The sequence below is a fragment of the Dryobates pubescens genome, chromosome 25 (genome assembly GCF_014839835.1).
Source record: "Dryobates pubescens isolate bDryPub1 chromosome 25, bDryPub1.pri, whole genome shotgun sequence".
Lineage (NCBI taxonomy): Eukaryota > Metazoa > Chordata > Aves > Piciformes > Picidae > Dryobates > Dryobates pubescens.
This window is the reverse complement of record NC_071636.1, coordinates 1,506,870-1,528,441: the sequence shown is the minus strand read 5'-3', so window position 1 is coordinate 1,528,441 and position 21,572 is coordinate 1,506,870. Positions and strand designations below refer to the sequence as shown.

At 61.7% G+C, this 21,572-nt stretch overlaps 1 protein-coding gene and 1 non-coding gene across 2 annotated transcripts in view; both read right to left on the bottom strand.

The window, feature by feature from the left end:
- Window positions 1-712: 712 nt before the first annotated feature.
- The window catches only part of AP1B1 (adaptor related protein complex 1 subunit beta 1), a 31,101-nt gene continuing 10,241 nt past the window's right edge, over window positions 713-21,572 (bottom strand). The window contains exons 5-23 of the mRNA XM_054173049.1: window positions 19,528-19,773; window positions 17,561-17,751; window positions 16,506-16,727; window positions 14,350-14,470; window positions 14,024-14,119; window positions 13,166-13,281; window positions 11,911-12,076; window positions 11,029-11,127; window positions 9,243-9,502; window positions 7,673-7,874; window positions 6,831-6,851; window positions 6,455-6,484; window positions 6,194-6,346; window positions 4,809-4,954; window positions 4,212-4,341; window positions 3,569-3,653; window positions 3,061-3,147; window positions 2,308-2,462; window positions 713-898 (exon numbers count right to left, since the gene is read on the bottom strand). Coding sequence (XP_054029024.1) covers window positions 824-898; window positions 2,308-2,462; window positions 3,061-3,147; window positions 3,569-3,653; window positions 4,212-4,341; window positions 4,809-4,954; window positions 6,194-6,346; window positions 6,455-6,484; window positions 6,831-6,851; window positions 7,673-7,874; window positions 9,243-9,502; window positions 11,029-11,127; window positions 11,911-12,076; window positions 13,166-13,281; window positions 14,024-14,119; window positions 14,350-14,470; window positions 16,506-16,727; window positions 17,561-17,751; window positions 19,528-19,773 — 2,601 coding nt within the window. The 3' untranslated portion in view covers window positions 713-823. The remainder of the gene's footprint in view (window positions 899-2,307; window positions 2,463-3,060; window positions 3,148-3,568; window positions 3,654-4,211; window positions 4,342-4,808; window positions 4,955-6,193; window positions 6,347-6,454; window positions 6,485-6,830; window positions 6,852-7,672; window positions 7,875-9,242; window positions 9,503-11,028; window positions 11,128-11,910; window positions 12,077-13,165; window positions 13,282-14,023; window positions 14,120-14,349; window positions 14,471-16,505; window positions 16,728-17,560; window positions 17,752-19,527; window positions 19,774-21,572) is intronic.
- LOC128898550 (small nucleolar RNA SNORD125) lies at window positions 4,638-4,742 on the bottom strand. The gene has a single exon (XR_008462884.1). It is a non-coding gene; the product is annotated as a small nucleolar RNA SNORD125 (small nucleolar RNA).

The window sequence follows — 21,572 nt, the reverse complement described above, 5'->3', positions numbered from 1 at the left end:
GGCACCTCCTCTCTGGCACCCATGGGTGACAGCAGGGAGCAGAGGGAGCTGTGGGGCTGGGAGGTGATGCTGGGAGCCCTCCCAGGCCCTGGCTGGGGCTGGAAAATCCTTCCCCTCCCCTGCACTTCGAAGTACAGCCTCAAATTAGGGATCCTGAAGCCCCTCTGGGCCCTTTGGAAGCAGCTCCCATGGGGAAGAAACCTTCTCCAGAGGGCTGGGGGCTCACCCCCAGGGCTCCTGAACCAGGGGGAAACGCAGGGAGAAGCAAAGACACTGGGGAAGGAAGAAGCCAAATCTGTGTCCCGCCTGCTCTGGGTGCAGCAGACCCCAAATCCAGGGGGAGCTGCAGCCAGAGCCACCCCCTCCCACAGCACTTTAGGTCCCCAAAGAGGCTCATGATGAGCTGAGGGGTGCTGAACCCTCCCCCAGAGCCCTCCCTGGGCAGCAGGGAGGGGGGAATTTCGCAGGGGGGAGGGGAGCAGCCCTCCCACCCCCACCCCCCCCAGCAGCGGGAGGGATGCAGAGGGTGGGACAGGGCTCTGGGAGCAGGGCAACACCAGCAAGGAGGGCACTGCACCACACACACCGATTGCTACAGGGATGCAGGGACTGGCTGGGACACCCCCCCGGCCCTCCTCTGCTCGTCCCAACCCCACTGGAGGGGGGAGCAGCACCGGGGATGGGAGCTGGAGCTCCATTTCTGGGGCCCCGGGGCCGGTCTGGAATCGGCAGGGAGGAGAAGGGAGACATGCAGACGGGTCCTGCCCCACCCCGCGGGCGGGAACGGGACGGGAGGAGGAGCAGGAGGGGCTGCAGCTGCCCCTCAGTTCTTCAGGATGGTGTCATAGGCTTGGTAGACGTACTGGGACACCTCTGGCGCTCGGCATTTCAGGGACAGCTGTGGGGAGAGAGGAGGGGGCGGCGGTCAGGGCACCTCAACCCCCAGCAGCCAGCCCCGGAGTGCGGAGCCCTGCATGCTGCAGCAGCCCCGGCGCCGATCGGGGCCGGATAAAGGAAAGCATTCAAGGCACCGAGGCCCCTGAACACCCTCCCCTGGGCTGCTGGAGCTCCCCCCCGGCAGAGACAGCCACATGCAGCACAGACAGAGAGGGCAGCAGGGCAGGCAGAGGCGCAGGAAGCATCTCCTGGGGGTTGCTCTGGGGCCTGTAGCTTGAGGGGGAAGGGTTCCCCCTCAAGGCATCTTCCTCTCCCGAGCAGCAGGAGGCCCAAAGGGTTATTTGCTTGACAATTAAATGCCTCTGAACTCAATCAGCTTCACAGCCCAAAGGGAGAGCTCAGGAAGGAATCCTCCAGGATCAGGGTTTGCAGCTCTCCTCACCCCAAGTGAAGCCAAGGAGGGGGATAGGAACACCTCAGCCCTCCAGAGCATTCCCTTGGGATCAGGGTTTGCAGCTCTCCTCACCCCAAGTGAAGCCAAGGAGGGGGATGGGAACACCTCAGCCCTCCAGAGCATTCCCTTGGGATCAGGGTTTGCAGCTCTCCTCACCCCAAGCAAGCCAAGGAGGGGGATGGGAACACCTCAGCCCTCCAGAGCATTCCCTTGGGATCAGGGTTTGCAGCTCTCCTCACCCCAAGTGAAGCCAAGGAGGGGGTGGCAATGCCCTGACCCTCCAAAGCATTCACCTCTGGCAAAGCTCTGGCACCAGCCTCATGCCAGCACTGCTGGGAGGGAGAGGCACCAAGAGACACACACAGGGCTGGCAGGGCAAGCCATCAAGGAGCAGGGGGGAAGGAGCAGGCAGCAGGCAGCAGCAGCCCAAAGCCAGGGGGAAAAGCACTCTGCTAACCTCCAGGTCCTGCACCAGCGGGCAGGTCGGCGCGGGCAGCGGGCACGGAGACACGGAGAGGTGAGTCAGGGGGGCACAGCTCATGGCCACCCACAGAGACCCACTGCCAGGGAAGAGGGGTGGGCAAGGGGCTGGGCCAAGCAGGGTTTGGGGGCTGGCTCATGCCCAGCGTGGGGCCTGGGGCGTGCAGCTGCCCGGCACACAGGCAGAGCTGGGGATGCCCCAGGAAGGGGCCAGGGCTTGAACGGCTGAGCTGGCACCTCCCTGCTTCCTGTCACTGCCACCACAGGGCCACCAGCAGAGAACAAGTGCTGCTGCACAGACCACATCTCACCCTCCCCATGGCAGAGGGACACCAGGACTGGCACAGACAGCACCCTGGGATGGTGAGGGGCGAGAGGTTCCACCACCACAGGTGTGCCAGAGGAGCACCCACCCCACCCCAAGCTCTGAGCAGAGAGGGGGGAAGGCACTGTGGGCAGCAGGGCAAGGGCTGTACCGTGAAACTGGGATTGCTGGGCTGGATCCTGAGCTCTGCCAGCACCCAGATGCCGTTGGTGAGCTTCAGGGACTGGTAGAGCATGTCCTGGCCCTCCACGTTCCTCTTGGCGATGGTGAAGATGTTGCTGCCCTGGAGCTTGCTGCTGACAGCATCTGCAGGGGCAGGGGAGAGCTGCTGCTCAGTGCAGGGCACTGGGCTGACCTCCTGCTCCAGCTTCTCCTCCCCTCATGCTTCCCAGGACATCCAAACCCTCCATCCCCAGGCAGGGAGGAGAAGAGCTCTATTCATCCTGGCTCCCAGGTCCTCCCCAGGGGCTCTTGGCTCCACCAAGGTCTGCTCACTGCTGCCAGCAGGACTGAAGGGACTTGGCTGTTCCTGCCTGGGGCTTGCACATCCCACTTGGCACCAGATCTCCTGGAGAAGGAGCTGGAAGGTGAGCAGGAGCCAGGGAGCCTGGTCCTGGTCTGTCTGTGGGCTGGCCAAGACAGGCTGAGCAGCATCAGGGCTGCATGACTCAGTTCAGCCTCTCTGCAGCAAGACTGATGCCAGGGTGGGCAGAGGACCTGTGCCCAGCAACAGGGATGTCCCCAGCAGGCTGCCAGCTTTCTGCAGGGGCAAGCAAGGCAGCAGCTCCTCCCCGAGACGAGCACAGAGAGCTCTCCTCTCCGTGCAGCCTGGGCTGGGGTGACTGGGCCCAGCTGGTCCCCAGGCACGAGCTGAGCTGGGTGCCCCTGAGGGCTCTGGACCCACCTGCACTGAGGGCACAGTCTTTGATCTGGAACTGGGCCTCGTTCTCGTTGGGGATGTCCTTCCAGGTGGCCAGGAACATCTGCCGCTCTGCCGCGAGGAACCGAGGCGGCGCCGTCAGCGAGCCCCGGGGGGCCGCGCTGCCGGGCCACTGCTGGGCACCCTGCCCTGCTGCCACCCCCTCCAGGCCAGCAGCAGGAAGGCCACCTGCTTTGGGGGGTTAGGAAGCTATGCTGGCATGGAGGAGAGGCTGGGGAGTGCCTCAGGCAAGGCAAAAGCAGCGGCAGGTGAAGCTCTCCCTGGCAGGGAGGAGTCGGAAGGTAGCTCAGGCCACCTCAGGCAGCCACAGCTGGGTCCTGACTCCATCCCTGTCTGCTCCAGAGTGCCAGGGGCACCTGGCTCCCAACCCCATCCCCAGGACTGGAATGTGGTCAGAAGGATTTTAGGGGGTAGGATGGCACCACACAGCCCAGGAGCAGAAGCCACAGCCTCCAGCACCCCCCCAGCTCACCCATCTTCCCATCCTCCACGAAGAGGATGTGCAGGGGGTACAGGGTGCTGAAGTAGAAGACATCAATGTTGTTCTTCACTGCAACCTGGGATGGAAAGGGCATGGGGAAAGTCAGCATCTCCTTTGATCTACAGCAGCTGAGTGCTTCCCAAAACAAGCAACCCATCCCATCCCCTCATCCCAACCCATCCCATCCCCTCATCCCATCCCATCCCAACCCATCCCATCCCAACCCATCCCAACCCAACCCAACCCATCCCACAAGCACCAGAGGCAGGGAACTGGCAGCTTCCTGCAGCATACAGGGGAAAAGGGGCAGCTGCCAGGGCTCTACCCCCTCAGCCTTCTCTCCCAGCTCCCTGCTGGAGCTGCAGCTCCACCACCTCTCCCCATGCTGGGACACTGGGAGCAGATCAAGGCCAAGGCTCAGCTCTGCTGCTGTCAGGGAGCACCTTCCAGGGTCCCCAGAGGAACCCTGTGTGGAGCTGGGTGGCAGACTGAGCTCCAACAGCAGAGGGGAGGAGCTGAGCACTTCTCGCCTGGTTCCTGCCATCACACCTCCCTCCAGCTCCCTCCAGGGACTACAGCCACCCTGGGGCACCTCCTGCTCCCTGCTGGGACCCCCCCCCAGGCCATTCCCCACCTGGAGGTTGTTCAGAGGATCCATCTTCATGACAGAGCCAACAGTGTTCAGTGGGAGGGAGATCTCCACAGACTGGTTGGGGGCGAGGGGTGCATGGACCTGGAGAGGAGCTGCTGGAGCTAGCCCAAAGCTGCAGAGGCACCCAGGGAGGTCAAGGGAGGATCAGTCTCCATCAGGATCATCTCCCTCCCCACCTCAGGAGCATCCCTTCCCATCTTGCTGCCTCTGCCCAGTCCAGGGCCAGGCTGGCTGCTGCTTTGCCCACCGTGGGGCAAGCACAGGCAGCTCCATGGCTCCCCCTTTCCCCCCAGGCAGACTCCCCCCCATTCCCAGCATTCCTACAGCATCCCCTCAGCACCATCCCTGCTGTGTCCCTCACACAGGAAGCATCAGCTCAGGAGGACAAATGAAGGATAGTCAGGCCCCAGAGGAGCAGCCTCTTCAGTCAACTTCTTAGAGGCTTTGGTTTGAGGTTCATCACCACCACAGCCATCAGAGAGAGAAGGATCATCATGGGAGGCTGATTCCAACCCACTTCCCAGCCCCTGGCTCCACAGCTGACCCCAGAGGTATCACTCAGGCCAGGAGGGAGCTCACCTGTTGCGATTGAACTGGATGGCAAAGTCAGACATGACCTGCAGGGCCTTGTTTGTCAGCACCAGGTCCATGGAGATGGAGCCCACCTGCCTGCTGAAGGTGCCAGAGATCTCCAGCCCCTTGGCTTTCATGGCAGGGAGCCAGACCTGGGTGAGGGAGACAAGAAACCCCTGGGGCTGTACCCAAAATGAACCCTTCCCAGGGCTTCCACCACTGTCCCAGGGGTGCCCAGGGACAGCACAAGGGGCAGAGGGCACAAACTGGAGCCCAGGAGGTTCCATCTGAACAGGAGGAGAAAGTTGTTTGGTGTGAGGCTGCTGGAGGCCTGGAGCAGGCTGCCCATAGAGGTTGTGGAGTCTCCTCGTGTGGAGAGCTTCCAACCCCCCCTGGGCACTGTGCTGCTGGGCAAGCTGCTGGGGGTGCCCTGCTGAAGCAGAGGGGCTGGACTGGAGGAGGAGCTCCAGAGGTCTCTTCCAACCCCTACCATGCTGGGATTTGGTGCTTTCCAGCCTGGCAGAGCCACAGAGGGAGTTTAACCCAAGACTGTGGCACAGCTGCCAGCACCGGGGCACAGGCACAGCTGCTGCCAGCACCGAGGCACAGGCACAGCTGCCGCCAGCACCGGGGCACAGGCACAGCTGCCGTCAGCACCGGGGCACAGGCACAGCTGCCGCCAGCACCGGGGCACAGGCACAGCTGCCGCCAGCACCGGGGCACAGGCACAGCTGCCGCCAGCACGGGGCACAGGCACAGCTGCCGCCAGCACCGGGGCACAGGCACAGCTGCCGCCAGCACCGGGGCACAGGCACAGCTGCCGCCAGCACCGGGGCACAGGCACAGCTGCCGCCAGCACCGGGGCACAGGCACAGCTGCCGCCAGCACCATGGCACAGGCACAGCTGCCGCCAGCACCATGGCACAGGCACAGCTGCCGCCAGCACCGGGGCACAGGCACAGCTGCCGCCAGCACCGGGGCACAGGCACAGCCGCCGCCAGCACCGGGGCACAGGCACAGCCGCCAGCACCGGGGCACAGGCACAGCTGCCAGCACCGGGGCACAGGCACAGCTGCCAGCACCGGGGCACAGGCACAGCTGCCAGCACCAGGGCACAGGCACAGCTGCCAGCACCGGGGCACAGGCACAGCTGCCAGCACCGGGGCACAGGCACAGCTGCCAGCACCGGGGCACAGGCACAGCTGCTGCCAGCCCAGCCAGGGCTGCAGGATGTCGCTGCCGAGTCCTCCACACATCCCCCTGACACCAGCCCCCAAAGCAGAGATGGGACTGGACACCCTCTGCCTAGGTCTCTGTGCCACCCTGGAGAACACACTGAGCAGCCCAAGCTTTGGCAGCAGCTCTGGCAGCCCTGGGGGTGTCCCACTCACCGTTTTGGGGGCCACATAGGATCCTGAGAGGGTCCCCACCCCACCGGTGAGGTCGAAGAGGTCTCCCAGGCCACTGCCAAGGGGCGCCCCGAGGTTGGCAGGCATGCTGGTGATGGGTGCTGGTGCAAAGGTGCCACCACTGCCTCCACCTATCTGTGGGAGGCAAGGAAGGGAGTTATGAGGGGGCACCACGGGGCAGGGGGAAGGAGGAGGAAGAGGAGGAGGCTGCAGAGAGGGGCTGAGGAGCAAGGGCACACTCACAGAAGGGCTGCCTCCCACCTCGCTTCGCAGCTGCAAGAGAAGAAAGGGGCATCAGCAGGGCAGGGGCTGCCACACCAAGGGCACAGGGGTCCCAAGGAAAGGGCCTCTGAAGGGCACTCCAAAAAATCCCAGGAGAGACCCCTGAAGGGCACTCCAAAAGCAGCAGTGAGAGCCAGCACGTGCCCAGAGCCAGCAGGGCTCCAGCTGCAGCCTGGCATGAGACCCCAACCAGGAGCTGCCTGGGGGCCTGGCTGCTCCCAGAGGGGAGCAAAGTGCCACTGGGGCACCGAGGTGGAGGCCCCAGGCTGCCTGAGGTGGGGGCAGGGGGTGGGCACGGTGGAGAGGGCTCAGGCAAGGCAAAGGGCTGATCCATTACCCCTTCAGACTCGTCGCCCATCTCCAAGCAGAAGCAGGCAAGGTGCAGAGAGGAGGCAGCCACATGCAGAGACAAGCCAGGAGAGAGGACAGAGCCACACCAGAGAGAGGAGAGAAGAGCAGGAGGGAAGAGAGGTTAGTCCCTTCAGGCTGCCAGTGCAGCCAGCTGCCTGTCCATGGCTGCCCCAGAGCATGAGCAGGGTCTTGTTCCCCCCCCCCCCCCCAACATCCAGCAGCTGCCTGCTACCAAACCCTGTGAGCCCAAAGAGCCAGGGCAGCACCAGGGGCACTGATGGACCAGGAGGCTGCCTCTCCTTGGGGACAGAGAAAACACCAAGCTCTTCTCCTTAGAGAAGCCCAGCCCAGCCCCTGTGGGGCAGCAGGTCCCAGCCAGAGGTTTCCATCCCTCCTTTCTGGGCTTGCATCCCCAGGCCAACCCAACCCCCCCAGGGCTCCTGCTGTCAAAGCACCCAGGGGCTGGGAGCGGGCACACCTCAGCCCAGCCCTGCAGCAGCCTGGGGGCTGGCCCTTGTCTCATGCAGGTGTGGGGCTCAGCAGGGTTACAGGGAAGAGGAGCCACCCCTGCAGCACAGCATGGCCAGCAGGAGCATCCACACAGACCTCAGGTCCCCAGAGGGAAGCTGCCTGGGGGCACCAACCCCTGCCCCGCTCCAGCTCTCCGAGGACAGGAGGAGTAAGGGGGCATCACCCCTCTGCCTTCACCCCCCGGGGAAGGCAAGCACCAGCCTGGCCCTCCCCTGGGCAGACAAGCCCGAGCCCAGGAGCTGCAGGCAAGCACCAAAGCCAGCAGCAGGGCAGCCAGCAGGAGGGGCTGTGACATACCAGGCTCTCCAGGCCGCCCCCGAGGAGGTCCACGGCCCCCATCTGGACGGGGGAGGCGGCGACGGGGGGGCCGCTGGCCGGGGGGCCCAGGTCCAGGTTGAGCAGGTCCCCCAGCAGGTCCCCCTGGCTGGGGATGACAGCTGGCTGCTCGGCGGCCGGCGCCCCCGAGGGGGCGGCCTCGGGGCTCTCGGCGCTCTCCATGCTGCGGGGACAGAGGCAGAGCGGAGAGCTGCCGGGGAGCTGCCAGGGCCCAGCACGGGCAGGGGCCTCCCAGCTGCCTCAGCCCAGCACGGGCAGGGGCCTCCCAGCTGCCTCAGCCCAGCACGGGCAGGGGCCTCCCAGCTGCCTCAGCCCAGCACGGGCAGGGGCCTCCCAGCTGCCTCAGCCCAGCACGGCTCCACACACCTCCCCAGCGGGACCACCCTCCCCCCGAGGCCCAGGCCCATCCCTCGGCCTCCTAAGGCCAGCACTGAGCTGTGCCAGGGAAGTGCTGGTGCCCCTGGGGCTGGGCTGCTGGTTTGGACTCTCAGAAGGCTTTCCCAGCCCAAACAATTCTGTGACTCTGGGGGCTTGTGCCTGGGGAATTTTGCTAGTGGGCAGGAAGCTCCTGCTGTGGGTCCTGCAAACACCTGTGGGAAGCTCCTCCAGCTCCAAGCTGGAGCCAGGCTGAGCCAACCAGACCTCAGAGGAGAAAACTTGCTGGGCAAGTCCTTTGGTTGGGGAAGCTCTTTTGTCCAGAGAGAAGTGGGACAAGAGAAACACAACCATGCCAGGCACTGAGGCCAGGGGGAAGGAGGGGAGGAGCTACCCAGTGATCAGGACAAGGAACACCAAGGCTGAGCTGGAAGCCAGCAAGTTCCACCTCCACATGAGCAGAAACCAATTTGGTGTGAGGCTGCTGGAGGCCTGGAGCAGGCTGCCCAGAGAGGTCGTGGAGTCTCCTCTGGAGACTTTCAAGACCCACCTGGATGTGTGTGACCTGCCCTGGCTGACCCTGCTCTGGCAGGGGGGGGTGGACTGAATGAGCTCTGGAGATCCCTTCCAGGCCCTACCCTTCTGTGATTCCCCTTGGGATGGGGACCTGGGCTCAGCTCCAAGCACAGTGGACACAGTCAGCTCTGCACAGTGCCATGTGTGGCCACCAAGGCTGCTTGGCTCAGCACCCAGCCTGCCCACTGCAGGGATCCAGCCCTGGAACTCCCTGCCCCTGGAACTCCCTGCCCCCAACCTGCCCCCTGCAGGGATCCAGCCCTGGAACTCCCTGCCCCTGGAACTCCCTGCCCCTGGAACTCCCTGCCCCCTGCAGGGATCCAGCCCTGGAACTCCCTGCCCCCAGCCTGCCCCCTGCAGGGATCCAGCCCTGGCTTTGCAGAGAAACCCAGAGAAGCCCAGCCCCATCCCATGCCAGCCCCATCCCATGCCAGCCCCATCCCATGCCAGCCCCATCCCACGCCAGCCCCATCCCATGCCAGCCCCCCCCATCCCCCCCATCCATCCCACGGCTCCCATTCCCCGCGGCGGGGCGGGGCAGGGCGGGGCAAGCCCCGGGGGGGGGGGCAGGGCCACTCACGAGCCGGTGCGGGGGGGCAGGCTCTTGTGCACCACCCCCCTGCTGCCCTCCACGAAGGCGCTGGGGGGCTTGTGGTAGACGGAGGCCAGGGTGCCGATGTAGCAGATGAGCTCCTCCAGCAGCGTGGGCTCGATCAGGTCTGTCTCCTCCGAGATCAGAGGCTTCTCGGCCAGCACCACCTCCTTGGCGGCCACCGGGTCGGTGGAGAGCAGGCGCCAGTAGATGTAGCCGCGGTCCCGCAGGTCGGGGTTGTCGGAGTCCTCGGGGAAGCAGCAGGGGGAGCAGGGATGGAACCGCTGCCGAGGGCGAGCTGCGGCCGCCCTGGCCACGGCTAAAGGCCTCCCGAGAGGCATCGCTGGGGCTGGGGAGGATCTACAGAGGGATCTGTTGCAGCCGGCCGGGGGTGTCCAGCATGGAGAAGAGGAGGCTCAGGGGAGACCTCGCTGCAGCCAGCTGGGGGTAGACCTTACTGCTCTCTACAGCTCCCTGAAGGGAGGCTGCAGCCAGCTGGGGGTTGGTCTCCCAGGCACCTAGCACCAGAACAAGAGGACACAGGCTCAAGCTGTGCCAGGGGAAGTTTAGGCTTGATCTTGGGAAGAAGTTCTTCACAGAAAGAGGGATTGGAATGGGCTGCCCAGGGAGGGGGTGGGGTCAGCATCCCTGGGGGTGTTTAAGGAAGGCCTGGATGAGGCACTTGGTGCCATGGTCTGCTTGATTGGATGGGGTTGGGTGATCAGCTGGACCCCATGATCTTGGAGGTCTCTTCCAACCTGGCTGATTCTGTGGTGTGGCCAGGCTGCATCGATGGAGTGAGGTCAGCAAGGACAAGTGGACTTGGGTCACAACCACCCCATGGAGGCTCCAAGCCTGGGGTAGAGTGGTTGGAAACTGCCCAGTGGAAAAGGACCTGAAGGTGTTGGTCAGCAGCAGCTGAAGAGGAGCCAGGCTGTGTCCAGGAGGCCACCAACATCCTGGCCTGGATCAGGACTGGACCATGGCAGGGATTGTCCCCCTGTGCTCAGCAATGGTGAGACTGCACCTCAAATATTGGGGTCAGTTTGGGGCCTCTCACTCCAGGAAGGACATTGAGGGCCTGGAGCAGGTCCAGGGAGCAGCAAGGAGGCTGGGGAAGGGTCTGGAGAACAGGGCTGGTGAGGAGCAGCTGATAGAAATGGAGCTCTGCAGCCTGGAGGCTGAGGGGAGATCCCCTAGCTCACTACAGCTCCCTGAATGCAGGCTGGAGCCAGGGGGGGGTGTGGTTTCTTTTCCCAAGGAACAAGAGACAGGACAAGAGGAAATGGCCTCAGGATGCACTGGGGGAGGCTTAGGTTGGGCTGGAGGAACAATTTGCTCCCCAAAAGGGCTGTCAAGGCCTGGAAGAGGCTGCTCAGGGCAGTGCTGGAGTTCCTGCTCCCAGAGGGTTTCACAGCCCTGTAGGTGCAGTGCTGAGGGATGTGGTTTAGTGGTGCTCTGGCAGTGCTGGCTTAGTGGTTGGATGACCTTAAAGATCTCTTCCAACCAACCAATTCTACCAGTGTGTTTCTGTCCCACCCCTGCTGCACAGAGGCCAGCCCAAGCTCAGCAGGGAAAGAGCCCAAGATGCCTCCTGTGCCACAGGGGATGGTGGCCTCACTCTCCAGGACTTAAACCTCTCAGCTCTTCCAGAGTTAGGCTCCAACTATCTGCCTCCTGCCACGGCTTCTGCACCAGCCAGCCACTGCCACTGCCTCAGGGTGGGTGCTGAAGGCCAGGGAAGCTCTTTGCTCACACTGGAGCTGTTACTCACCTGTGTGGCCAGGCTCAGCACCTGCTGCACCAGCTCCTGGGTCTCAGTGGGCTTCTTCAGGAACAGCTTCACAATGGCTGTCAGCAGCTGCAGCTGAACCTGTGGGCAGACAGGCAGGGACAGGGACAGACAGATGACACCTCTGCTGGGCAAGAACAGGTGAATTGTGCCCACAGGTGCTGCCAGGACCCAGCCCCCAGCAGCCATTCAGGGCAGCAGGCACATGGGGACAAGTGTCAGGACACTCTGCATGGCTCCCAGCCAGGTCTGCAGCCCTTGCAGGCTGCTTACTGCACCCTCAGCCCTCCAAGGGTCACCCCTAAACCACAGCCCCAAGCCCCACATCCAAACCACCTTCGAACACACCCAGGCTTGGGGGCCCAACCACCTCCCTGGGCAGCACATTCCAAGCCCTGACCACTCCTGAGGGGAAAAAGTGTTTCTTAATGCCCAAGGTAAACCTGCCCAGCTCAGCCATTGCCTCTTGTTCCATCACTAATGGCCTGGGAGCAGAGAGCAGCAGCAGCCTCTCCACCACCTCCTTGCAGGGAGCTGCAGACAGCAGTGAGGTCTCCCTCAGCCTCCTCTCTTTCACACTAACCATCCCCAGCTCCTTTAGTCTCTCTTCACCAGATTTCTTCTCCAGGCCCTTTCCAGCTTCCTTGCCCTGCCCTGCCCTGGCTCCAGCACCTCCACAGCTCTCCTGTGCTGAGGTGCCCAGAGCTGGACCCAGCACTGGAGCTGTGGCCTCACCAGAGCTGAGTACCAGGGACCCTGCTAGAGCAGATTTACACTGCACTTCCATCAGCAAAAGCTTTGTCCCAGTGTCAACCTTCAGCCAGCTGGTCCTGCTGGTGGCCAGAGCAGGCCACCCCACTGCACCTGGGTGCTCTCATCGTGGAAGCCCTCCAGGAAGCTCTCCAGCAGCTCGTCGGCGTTGTCGATGCGCTCCGCGTACTCGCCCACGATCCAGATCATGGCTGCCCGCGCCTCAGGCTCGTCCAGGGAGTCCAGGTTCTCACACAGGGTGGCAATGACACTCTCATACCTTCAGGGAAGAGGCCACACCTTCAGTGAAGGCAAGAAACCCAAATCCCAGCTCTGCCCTAACTCCAAACCAGGGCCCACAGCCCTCGGCGAGAAGCAGCTGGCGCCGAGGGCACCACTGAGAGCTTCTCCCAGCTGCCTGCGGCTGTGCCCTCTGCCCAGGGCTGCAGCACCGAGTGACACTGCCCAGGCCAAGCCCCCTGCAGCCCCACAGCATGGTGCCTGCTCCTCAGCCCCACAGCATGGTGCCTGCTCCTCAGCCTTGCTGCTGAATGAACTTCTCAGCCCTGCTCAGCTGATGTCCCTCCTCTCTGCAGCAGCCCAGAGTCAGCAGCAGCTCTGCTGAGCTCCTGTGGGTCACTAACTCCATCACCAGCACAGGACTCCCTGCCCAGGCAGTGACCAGCATTCACCCAGGGAAGCTGGAAGACTCCCCCCTCCTGCTGCCCTCACCCCAGCATCAGGAAGCTTGAATCAAGAGCCAGAGATGGTTTATGCTGACTTGAGGATCCTCAAGGTCTCTGACAGCTCCTATCTGTTTGGATCATCTCTGGATTGAAGCTTGAGGAGGGCAGATTAAGACTGGAGATCAGGAAGAAATTCTTTCCAGTGGTGGGGGTGAGACTCTGGCACAGGCTGCCCAGGGAGGCTGTGGCTGCCCCCTCCCTGGAGGTGTTCAGGGCCAGGCTGGATGAGGCCCTGAGCAGCCTGGGCTGGTGGGAGGTGTCCCTGCCCGTGGCAGGGGGCTGGAACTGGATGAGCTTTGAGGCCCCTTCCAACCCAACCCATTCTATGAATCTACCAAGCTGGGGCTGCCATCATCAGGGGGCTGAGGGTGCTCCTGGGGCTGGGGACAGCTCTCCTGCTGCCAGCTGAACTCCTGGGACAGCAGCACCTCCTGGGGACCACAGCCCCAAACCAGCATCAAACCCAAGGCCACCTTCGCTCCGGGCAGATTCACCCCAACCATCCCACCAGGAGGCCCCCCCAGCACCTGGCTCTCTGTAAGGGGTGCCCCAGCAGAGCAGAGAGGAGGAGGAGGAGGAAGGCCCTTGGGGCAGGAGCCCCCCAGGGCCTGCAGGCCGCTCACTTGTTGGGGTACTTGCGGAAGATGTCCTTGATGACCACGATGGCCTCCTGCACCACGTAGTTGACCTTGGTCTGGATGAGGTCCAGCAGGGTGCTGACACAGCGCTCAGCTGATTGCTGTGGGGAGGGCTTGCTCACTCAGCAGGCTCTTAGCAACCTTAGCTCCCCCCACCAAAGCCTCACTGCCCTTCCCACTCCCCTCTGCATCTCCCCCAGACCCACCCCACACCGATGTGGTTTCCCCTCCCCAGCCAGGTCTGGCTCCTGCTCACCCCCCTGCTGCATGCTCCCAGAGCCTCCCCTCCCAGCACAGCTTTTGCTCCCTCATCCCACAGGATGCATTGCAGGGATGAAGCACTGAGCCCAGACCTTGCCTGGCTGGGGCAGCAGCACCTTGCTCCTTGCTTTAGCTTGGCTCTGCACAGCCAAGGGCTCAGAATGGACATCAAGGAACAAAGAGCTCAGGTCATGGACTTTCAAGACCCTTCTGGATGCATTCCTGTATGGCCTGCCCTGGGTGGTCCTGCTGTGGCAGGGGAGGTGGAGTGGGTGATCTCTAGGTGCCTTCCAACCCCTAGCACTGTGAGACAAATCCCACTGGAGATGCTGGCTTCAGTGCCAGGGGAGGGGATCCAGGCTCAGCTCTCGGTGGGAGGCAAACCTGAGCCAGCTCCACTGGGTCTCCTCCAGCGCCCTTGCTGGTGCTGAGGGCTTTGTCCCATGTGATGGAGGATGCTTTGCAGTGAACCCAGGGCAGGATCAGCCAGCTCAAAGCTACACAACCTCGTCTGGGAGTTGGCCTGGGCCATGCTGGAGAAGCCAGCCCCAGCCAGCCCCAGGGCAGCAGTGCAGTCCTCACCTCCACCTTGATGGCACAGCGGCCGATGGCCCTCACTGCCTTCCTCACAAAGTCCACATCCACCTCGGTGGCATATTCCTTCAGCTCTGCCAGAACCTGCCAGAGGAGAGAAGAGAAGGCAATGAGAGCCTGGCCTGGCACAAGGAAAGCCACCAGAGAGCAGCCAGCAGGCAGCCAGCAGGCAGCGACCCAGCAGAAGCTAACAGGGAGGGGCGGCCGGGAGCGGCCGCCCCCCGCGAGGCTGGGTCTGGGGTTACCCAGGTGAATGCCCTCCTGGTGGGGCTGTAAGCCCCTGCTGCCCCCCACCCTGGTGCCCAGAGCCTGACCTGAGCAATGTTGGCCTGGGAGGCCAGGCGGATCATGATGTCCAGCTTCTCCAGCTTGACGTAGATGGGGTCGTTGTACTTGACAAAGAAGACCTTCATCTCGTGCTTCAGGATCTCTGGCCTGCAGCACAAGAGCCAGGGACTAAGGCACTGCCCTTCACCTGGCACCACAGAGGCACCTGCCAGACACCATGGCTTTCTCCAGAGCTTTCTGGACACCAAACACTGCTGTTGAAAGGTTTCTTCAGTGGCAGGAGCAACGTGAGCCAGCACCGAGCGCTGCCAGCCCAGCCCCAGCCCTGCCCCGGGCTGGGCCCCAGCAGTGTGGGCAGCAGGGGCAGGGAGGGGATTCAGACCCCACCTGCAGAGCTGGGCACAGCTCTGGAGTCCTCAGCACAGCCAGGGACCTGTTGGAGCAGGGCCAGGCTGGAAGCCCTCTGCTGGGAGGCCAGGCTGAGAGAGTTGGCCTTGGGCAGCCTGGAGAAGAGAAGGCTCCAGGGAGACCTTCTGGTGGCCTTGCAGTGCTGAAAGGGCTGCTCAGAAAGCTGGGGACAGACCTTGGAGCAGGGCCTCTTGTGCCAGGACAAGAGGTGATGGTTTGAAACTGAAAGAGGGAGATTTCAGAGTGGGGAGAAGAGAGAAGTGTTTGACACTGAGGGTGCTGAGAGCCTGCCCAGAGGTGGGAGATGCTCCATGCCTGGAAGCATTCCAGGTGAGGTTGTCTGGGGCTGTGATCAACCTGCTCTGGTTGCAGCTGTCCCTGCTGAGTGCAGGGGGATTGCCCTAGATGACCTTTAGATGTCCCTTCCAACCCAAACCAGTCTGAGCTCTGCTCCCACCTTCAGGTTCTGCCCCAGGCAGTGTCTAGCAGGCAGAAAGGCAGCTCTCCTCTTCAAGATGCACACTGGCCAGGGGATGGATGGGGATTTATTCTCCTGACCCTGCAGCCAGCTAAAGCCCCAAGCCTGTGCAAATCCATCCCTCCCTGAGCCAGTTCCAAGCATGACTCAGCACTCCTCAGCTGAGCCTGGAGCTGAAGGCTCAAGGACACAAGCTGGGGAAACCCAGAGCTGGAGAGTGAACAACTGTGGGCCAGGAGGCCACAAGGACAAGGTTTGAGGGCCCAGCCAATGCCAAGGAACTCAGGACTCTGTCCTTTGGCTCCTCTGGGCCAGCGCTCGGGGGGACGGCGCAACCTTGCTGCAAACAAGAGCAGCCAGTTGTCTTGCCAAGGCTGGCAGGGATGTCTTGTGGAAAGCAGGGATGCAAACCCACAGCCCAGGGCTAGGCTGGACCTTTCTCACCTCTCTCTAAGCTGGGAAAGAGAGAGGCCAGGAACAGCTCCGAGCAGCCAAGCTGTGCCACGTCCCCGCTCGCAGGGACACTAATTGCTTTCCACTTCTCCCAGCAATTTCTGCTATTTTTAAAAGACAACCCCAGAGCTGACTGGTAGGACAACAAATCAGCTGATCAGGGCTGTCACCCTGGAGCACAGCTCCCCAGCTGGCCAGCTCTGCTCAGGGTACACGTGAGGGGCTTTGGACACCTCCTGCCCACCGGCGACTTCAGACCAGGAAAGGGACGAAAGGACTCTCAGCACTCGCTCCGAGAGCATAGCTGCAGAGAAATGAGCTGACCTCACCTAAATCCCTCACCACATGTTCCATGACTAAGCCAAAGTCTCAGTTTTTAGCTTTTCCACCCTTTGCTCACCCAAAGAAGCAATAAAGAAGCCCTTCCTGAGGATCCCAGCTCAGCTCCCTGCCTCACTGCGTTCTCTGTGCCCAGAGTTTGGGTTTTAAACAACAAGAGGAACAAAACCACCCCAAGCAAACAACAAACCCAGCAGCTGAAGCCCCAGCACCACAACCAGAGGGACTGCAAGAGGGAATGGTGGAGCCAAGCTGTCCCTCCAACCACATTAGAACAGAATTAACCAGGTTGGAAAAGACCTTGGAGACCATCCAGTCCAACCTCTCCCCCAGCACCATCTGATCAACTCAACCATGGCACCAAGTGCCTCAGCCAGGCTCTTCCTAAACACCTCCAGGGATGGTGACTCCACCACCTCCCTGGGCAGCACATCCCCATGGCCAATCTCTCTTGCTGGGAAGAACTTCTTCCTACCCCCCAGCCCAAGGCACCGAGGCACTCACCTCTTCTGCACGATGAGGTTGATGTTGCGGAGGGCCACGTACTGCAGCTCGGGCTCTGCGGAGAGCAGGGTGACCAGGGGTGGGGCCAGCTTCTTCAGCAGTGTCCCATAATAATCCAGGTCCTTTGACAGCATCTCCATGAACTTCATCAGCACCTTCACTGCAGACAGCACCACTGCTGAGTTGGCGTGGGACAGCCTGGGCGTCACCCGCTCGCAGATGCTGGAGGCGTCCCGGGCGAGGGGAAGGGGAGAGAAAAGGAGCACAGCTCAGCTCCCAGGCACTGCAGAGTCTGCAGCAAGATGGCTCAGCAGCTCCAGACCTCCCCAAGAGGTGCTGGACTGCTTCTTAAACACCCTGGGGAAGGTTATTTAATGCTCAGCAAGAGCTAAAAGGGTAGGGGGCAAGAGGCTGGGGCCAGACTCTGGTCAGTGGTGTCCAGCAAGAGGGCAAGGGGCAGCAGGCACAAACTGGGACCCAGGAGGTTCCATCTGAACAGCAGAGGGTGTGAGGGTGCTGGAGGCCTGGAGCAGGCTGCCCAGAGAGGTTGAGGAGTCTGCTCTGCAGAGATTCCAACCCTCCCTGGCCATTGTGCTGCTGGGCAAGCTGCTGTGGGTGCCCTGCTTTAGCAGGGGGCTGGACTGGTTGACCTGGAGGTTCCTTCCAGCTCCTGCCATTCCATGAGTCCCAGCCCCTGCAAAACCCTATTGCAGTGACCCCTTTTCCAAGCTCCTGAGTCCCTGCTGTCCCTTGCTGCATGGCAAGGCCACACTTTGAAGCAGCAGGAGAAGCACAGTCCCTGTGCCAGCACAGGGACAGGACTCATTATGGGACCATGGCCATCTCCAGATGGCTGTGCCCAAGGCACAAAGGCCAACAGATGCCCACTGTCCCACCTCCTGCAGCAGGACTCCAAGGGTCAGGAGGATAAAGATGCTTCTCAGAGGAGAAGGAGCAGTGCCAAGCCCTTCAGTCCATACCTGCCTGCCCACCTTCCCTTCCCAGCCCAGCTCTGCGGTGCCCTGAGGGCAGCGCTGCCCCAGCAGCTCCCTCACCTCTGGGCTTCCCGGTCATCCTTGGGCATGTAGTTTGCCAGGCAGTCCAGGATGAAGATCTGGCCCCACTCAGTGCACTCATTCAAGGCTGTGAGCAGCTTGTTGATGGACTGAGGGTTGAGGTCCAGGAGGTTACTGCTGGGGTGAGACTCTGCTATTTCCGAGAGCGCTGCGACCGCATTGGCCACTACCTGCCAGAGGGGACAAGGACAGGTTAGGGGACACCAAACCAACAGCCCTGGGGAAAGCTGCTGTCAGCAGATGGCCACCTCCCCTACAATGACAGGCTGAGGGTTGGGGTTCTTCAGCCTGGAGAAGAGAAGGCTCCAGGGAGACCTCAGAGCAGCCTGCCAGTGCCTGAAGGGAGCTACAGGAGAGCTGGGGAGGGGCTTTTGACAAGGGCTGGGAGTGACAGGATGAGAGACAATGAAGGTTGAGGAGGGCAGATGGAGACTGGAGAGTAGGAAATTCTTTGCAGTGAGGGTGGGGAGACACTGGCACAGGTTGCCCTCCCTGGAGGTGTTCAAGGCCAGGCTGGAAGAGGCCTTGAGCAACCTGGGCTGGTAGGAGGTGTCTCTGCCCATGGCAGGAGGTTGGAACTGGATGACCTTTAAAGGTCCTTTCCAACCCAAACCATTCTATGAATCCTCTGTATCAAGGCCTCACATCCCAGCAACATCTGGGCACCAGCTTCTCCTCCCCAGCAGCTGATGCTCAAGAGATGAGCAATCCCCAGCAGCACAGCCCCACCACCCACACTCCACACATGTTCAGCAGGAGCCAGCCTTGGCCCCAAGCCCAGCAGGGAGCAGCCTGCTTCCCTCTCCTTCCCCAGGCAGCTCTGAGGAGCCTCCAAGGCTTTCTGCAGCAGCTCCTGGGCTTGCTGCACTGCCTGTGGCAACATCTGGAGAGCAACAAAGGCTGAGGGTAAAGAACCCCTGGGGAAAGCAGCTTTGAAGTACTTCATAAAAAGAGTAATTGGCCACTGGAATGTGCTGCCCAGGGAGGTGGTGGAGTCACCACCCCTGGAGGTGCTCAGAAGAGGCTTGGATGTGGCACTTGGAGCCATGGTTTAGTTGTCAGGAGGTATCACAGCATCAGTCAGGGTTGGAAAGGACCACAAGGATCAACTGATCACCCAACCCTAATTAATCAACCAGACCATGGCACCAAGTGCCTCATCCAGGCCTTCCTTAAACACCTCCAGGGATGCTGACCCCACCACCTCCCTGGGCAACCCATTCCAATCTCTCTTGCTGTGAAGAGCTTCTTCCTAAGATCAAGCCTAAACTTCCCCTGGCACAGCTTGAGACTGTGTCCTCTTGTTCTGGTGCTGGGTGCCTGGGAGAAGAGACCAGCCCCCACCTGGCTACAACCTCCCTTCAGGTAGCTGTAGACAGAAACAAGGTCTACCCTGAGCTGGCTGCAGCCTCCCTTCAGGTAGCTGTAGGCAGAAACAAGGTCTACCCCCAGCTGGCTGCAGCCTCCCTTCAGATAGCTGTAGACAGAAACAAGGTCTACCCTGAGCTGGCTACAACCTCCCTTCAGGTAGCTGTAGACATAAACAAGGTCTACCCTGAGCTGGCTGCAGCCTCCCTTCAGGTAGCTGTAGGCAGAAACAAGGTCTACCCCCAGCTGGCTGCAGCCTCCCTTCAGGTAGCTGTAGACAGAAACAAGGTCTACCCCCAGCTGGCTGCAGCCTCCCTTCAGGTAGCTGTAGACAGAAACAAGGTCTACATCCAGCTGGCTGCAGCCTCCCTTCAGATAGCTGTAGGCAGAAACAAGGCCACCCCTGAGCCTCCTCCTCTGCAGGCTAAGCACCCCCAGCTCCCTCAGCCCATCCTCACAGGGCCTCACGTCACTCCAGGCCAGGCCGGCTGAGGCCTCGCGCGCCAAGGCCCAGCCGAGGGGCGTCAGGAGGCCTCTCTCCGGTCTCGGCCAAGCCGAGGGCTCGAGGAGCCACTCACCATGGGGTTGGAGTCGGAGATGAGGTCCTTGAGGGTGTCGAGGAAGCCCTGGTCCTCCACCAGCTGGGCGTTGATGTCGTGCAGCTTGGCCACGCAGACGGCGGCGGTCTTGCGCACGTAGGGGTCCTCGTCCTTCAGGCACTTGCGCAGCGGCTCGCACAGGTACTCGGTGATCTTGTCCACGCGGATGCAGCCCATGGTGCGCACGGCCAGCGCCCGGATCAGCGGGTTGGGGTCCTCGCAGTCCTGCGGGGAGGAGAGCGGGCAGGGGCCGCCGCGGCGCCGTGAGCCTTCACTGGGAGTCAAGAGCTCAGGTGGGGGCCAGGCTGAGCAGCTCTCCCCCGCTCCCCCCTCCCAGCAGAGAGCGGGGAGAAGGAAGGAGCAAATCCACCGAACGATAACCTGGAGTCGGCTTGGGAGCAGAGAGGTCAAGAGTCGTCTTTAAACCATGTACATAGGACAACAACAGGGAAGGTTCACAGGGGCAAGGGACAAGGATGGATGGCAGTGGGACAAAAACCAAAGAGAGTAACACAGAACCAGGCTTTCTCTGAGGAGGCACAGAGGCAGCAGGGAGAAGGATCAGGTCCGGCCACGTGGCTGAGGAGCAGGAGGGCAGCTGCAGCAGCTCTCACCCGGCAGAGGCAGGAGCCAAAAGGAGAGCTAACAGCTATGATGCCCTGCTTTTATACCCTAGCTGGGCAGGGAGGGGGCAGTGGAACAGACTCAGCTCCCCAGGGGGAACGCCCTGCAGGGAGGGCAAAGTGCCCACAAGCCCTCCCAGAACGGGCGTTAACCCACCCCAGCCTCGCCTGGCGCGCCGAGCCTCGGGGCTGGGTTTCAGGCTGGGCCTTGAAACTTTAGCTACAGGTTTTGAGCAGGGAAGTGGAGAACCAGAAACAAATCCCCGCTGGGTGTGAAAAGGAGAAGCAAAGATTGCTCTGAACAAAGTCACTGGGGACGTGTCTGCAATGAGAGACAGGAGCTGGACCACAACAGCTCCTCCCTTTCCCTCTTCTGATCTCTGGCTGGTTTTGCTTCGCTCGGGAGAGAGAACCTGCTCCTGGCTGGCCTTGGCTAAGTCTAACTCCTCAGCTCCTTTCACAGAATCAATAAGGTTGGAAAAGACCTCAGAGATCATCAAGTCCAACCTATTACCTCATCCCCAATACCTCCTGACAACCAAACCATGGCTCCAAGTGCCACATCCAAACCTTTCCTGAACACCTCTCCAGGGATGGGGACTCCACCACCTCCCTGGCAGCACATCCCAATCTCTCTTGCTGGGAAGAGTTCCTTCCTAACATCCAGCCTAAACCTCCCCTGGCACAGCTTGAGACTGTGTCCTCTTGTTCTGGTGCTGCTTGCCTGGGAGAAGAGACCAACCCCCACCTGGCTGCAACCTCCCTTCAGGTAGTTGCAGAGAGCAATAAGGTCTCCCCTGAGCCTCTTCTCCAGGCTAAGCAACCCCAGCTCCCTCAGCCTCTCCTCACAGGGCTGTGCTCCAGGCCCCTCCCCAGCCTCACTCCCCTTCTCTGGACATGTTCAAGTGTCTCAATGTCTTTCTTAAACTGAGAGGCCCAGAACTGGACACAGGACTCAGTACTCTCTTGCTTGGAATCACAGAATGTCAGGGGCTAGAGGGGACCTCCAGAGATCATCCAGTCCAACCCCCCACCCCGGTCAGAGCAGGGTCACCTAGAGCAGGTCACACAGGAACTCATCCAGGTGGGTCTTGAATATCTCCACAACCCCCCTGGGCAGCCTGCTCCAGGCCTCTGTCACCCTCACAGGGAAATAATTCTTCCTCCTGCTTCCATGGAACTTCCTCTGCCTCAGCTTCCACCACTGCCCCTCGTGCTGCCGCCGGGCATGGCCGAGCAGAGCCTGGCTCCATCCCCTTGGCACCCACCCTGCACCCACTTATAAACACTCATGAGGGCACCCCTCAGTCTCCTCTTCTCCAAGCTGAAGAGCCCCAGCTCTTTCAGTCACAGGCATCAGTGGTGGCTCTCACTTAGGTACCTGAAGCCAGGAGGTTTCAA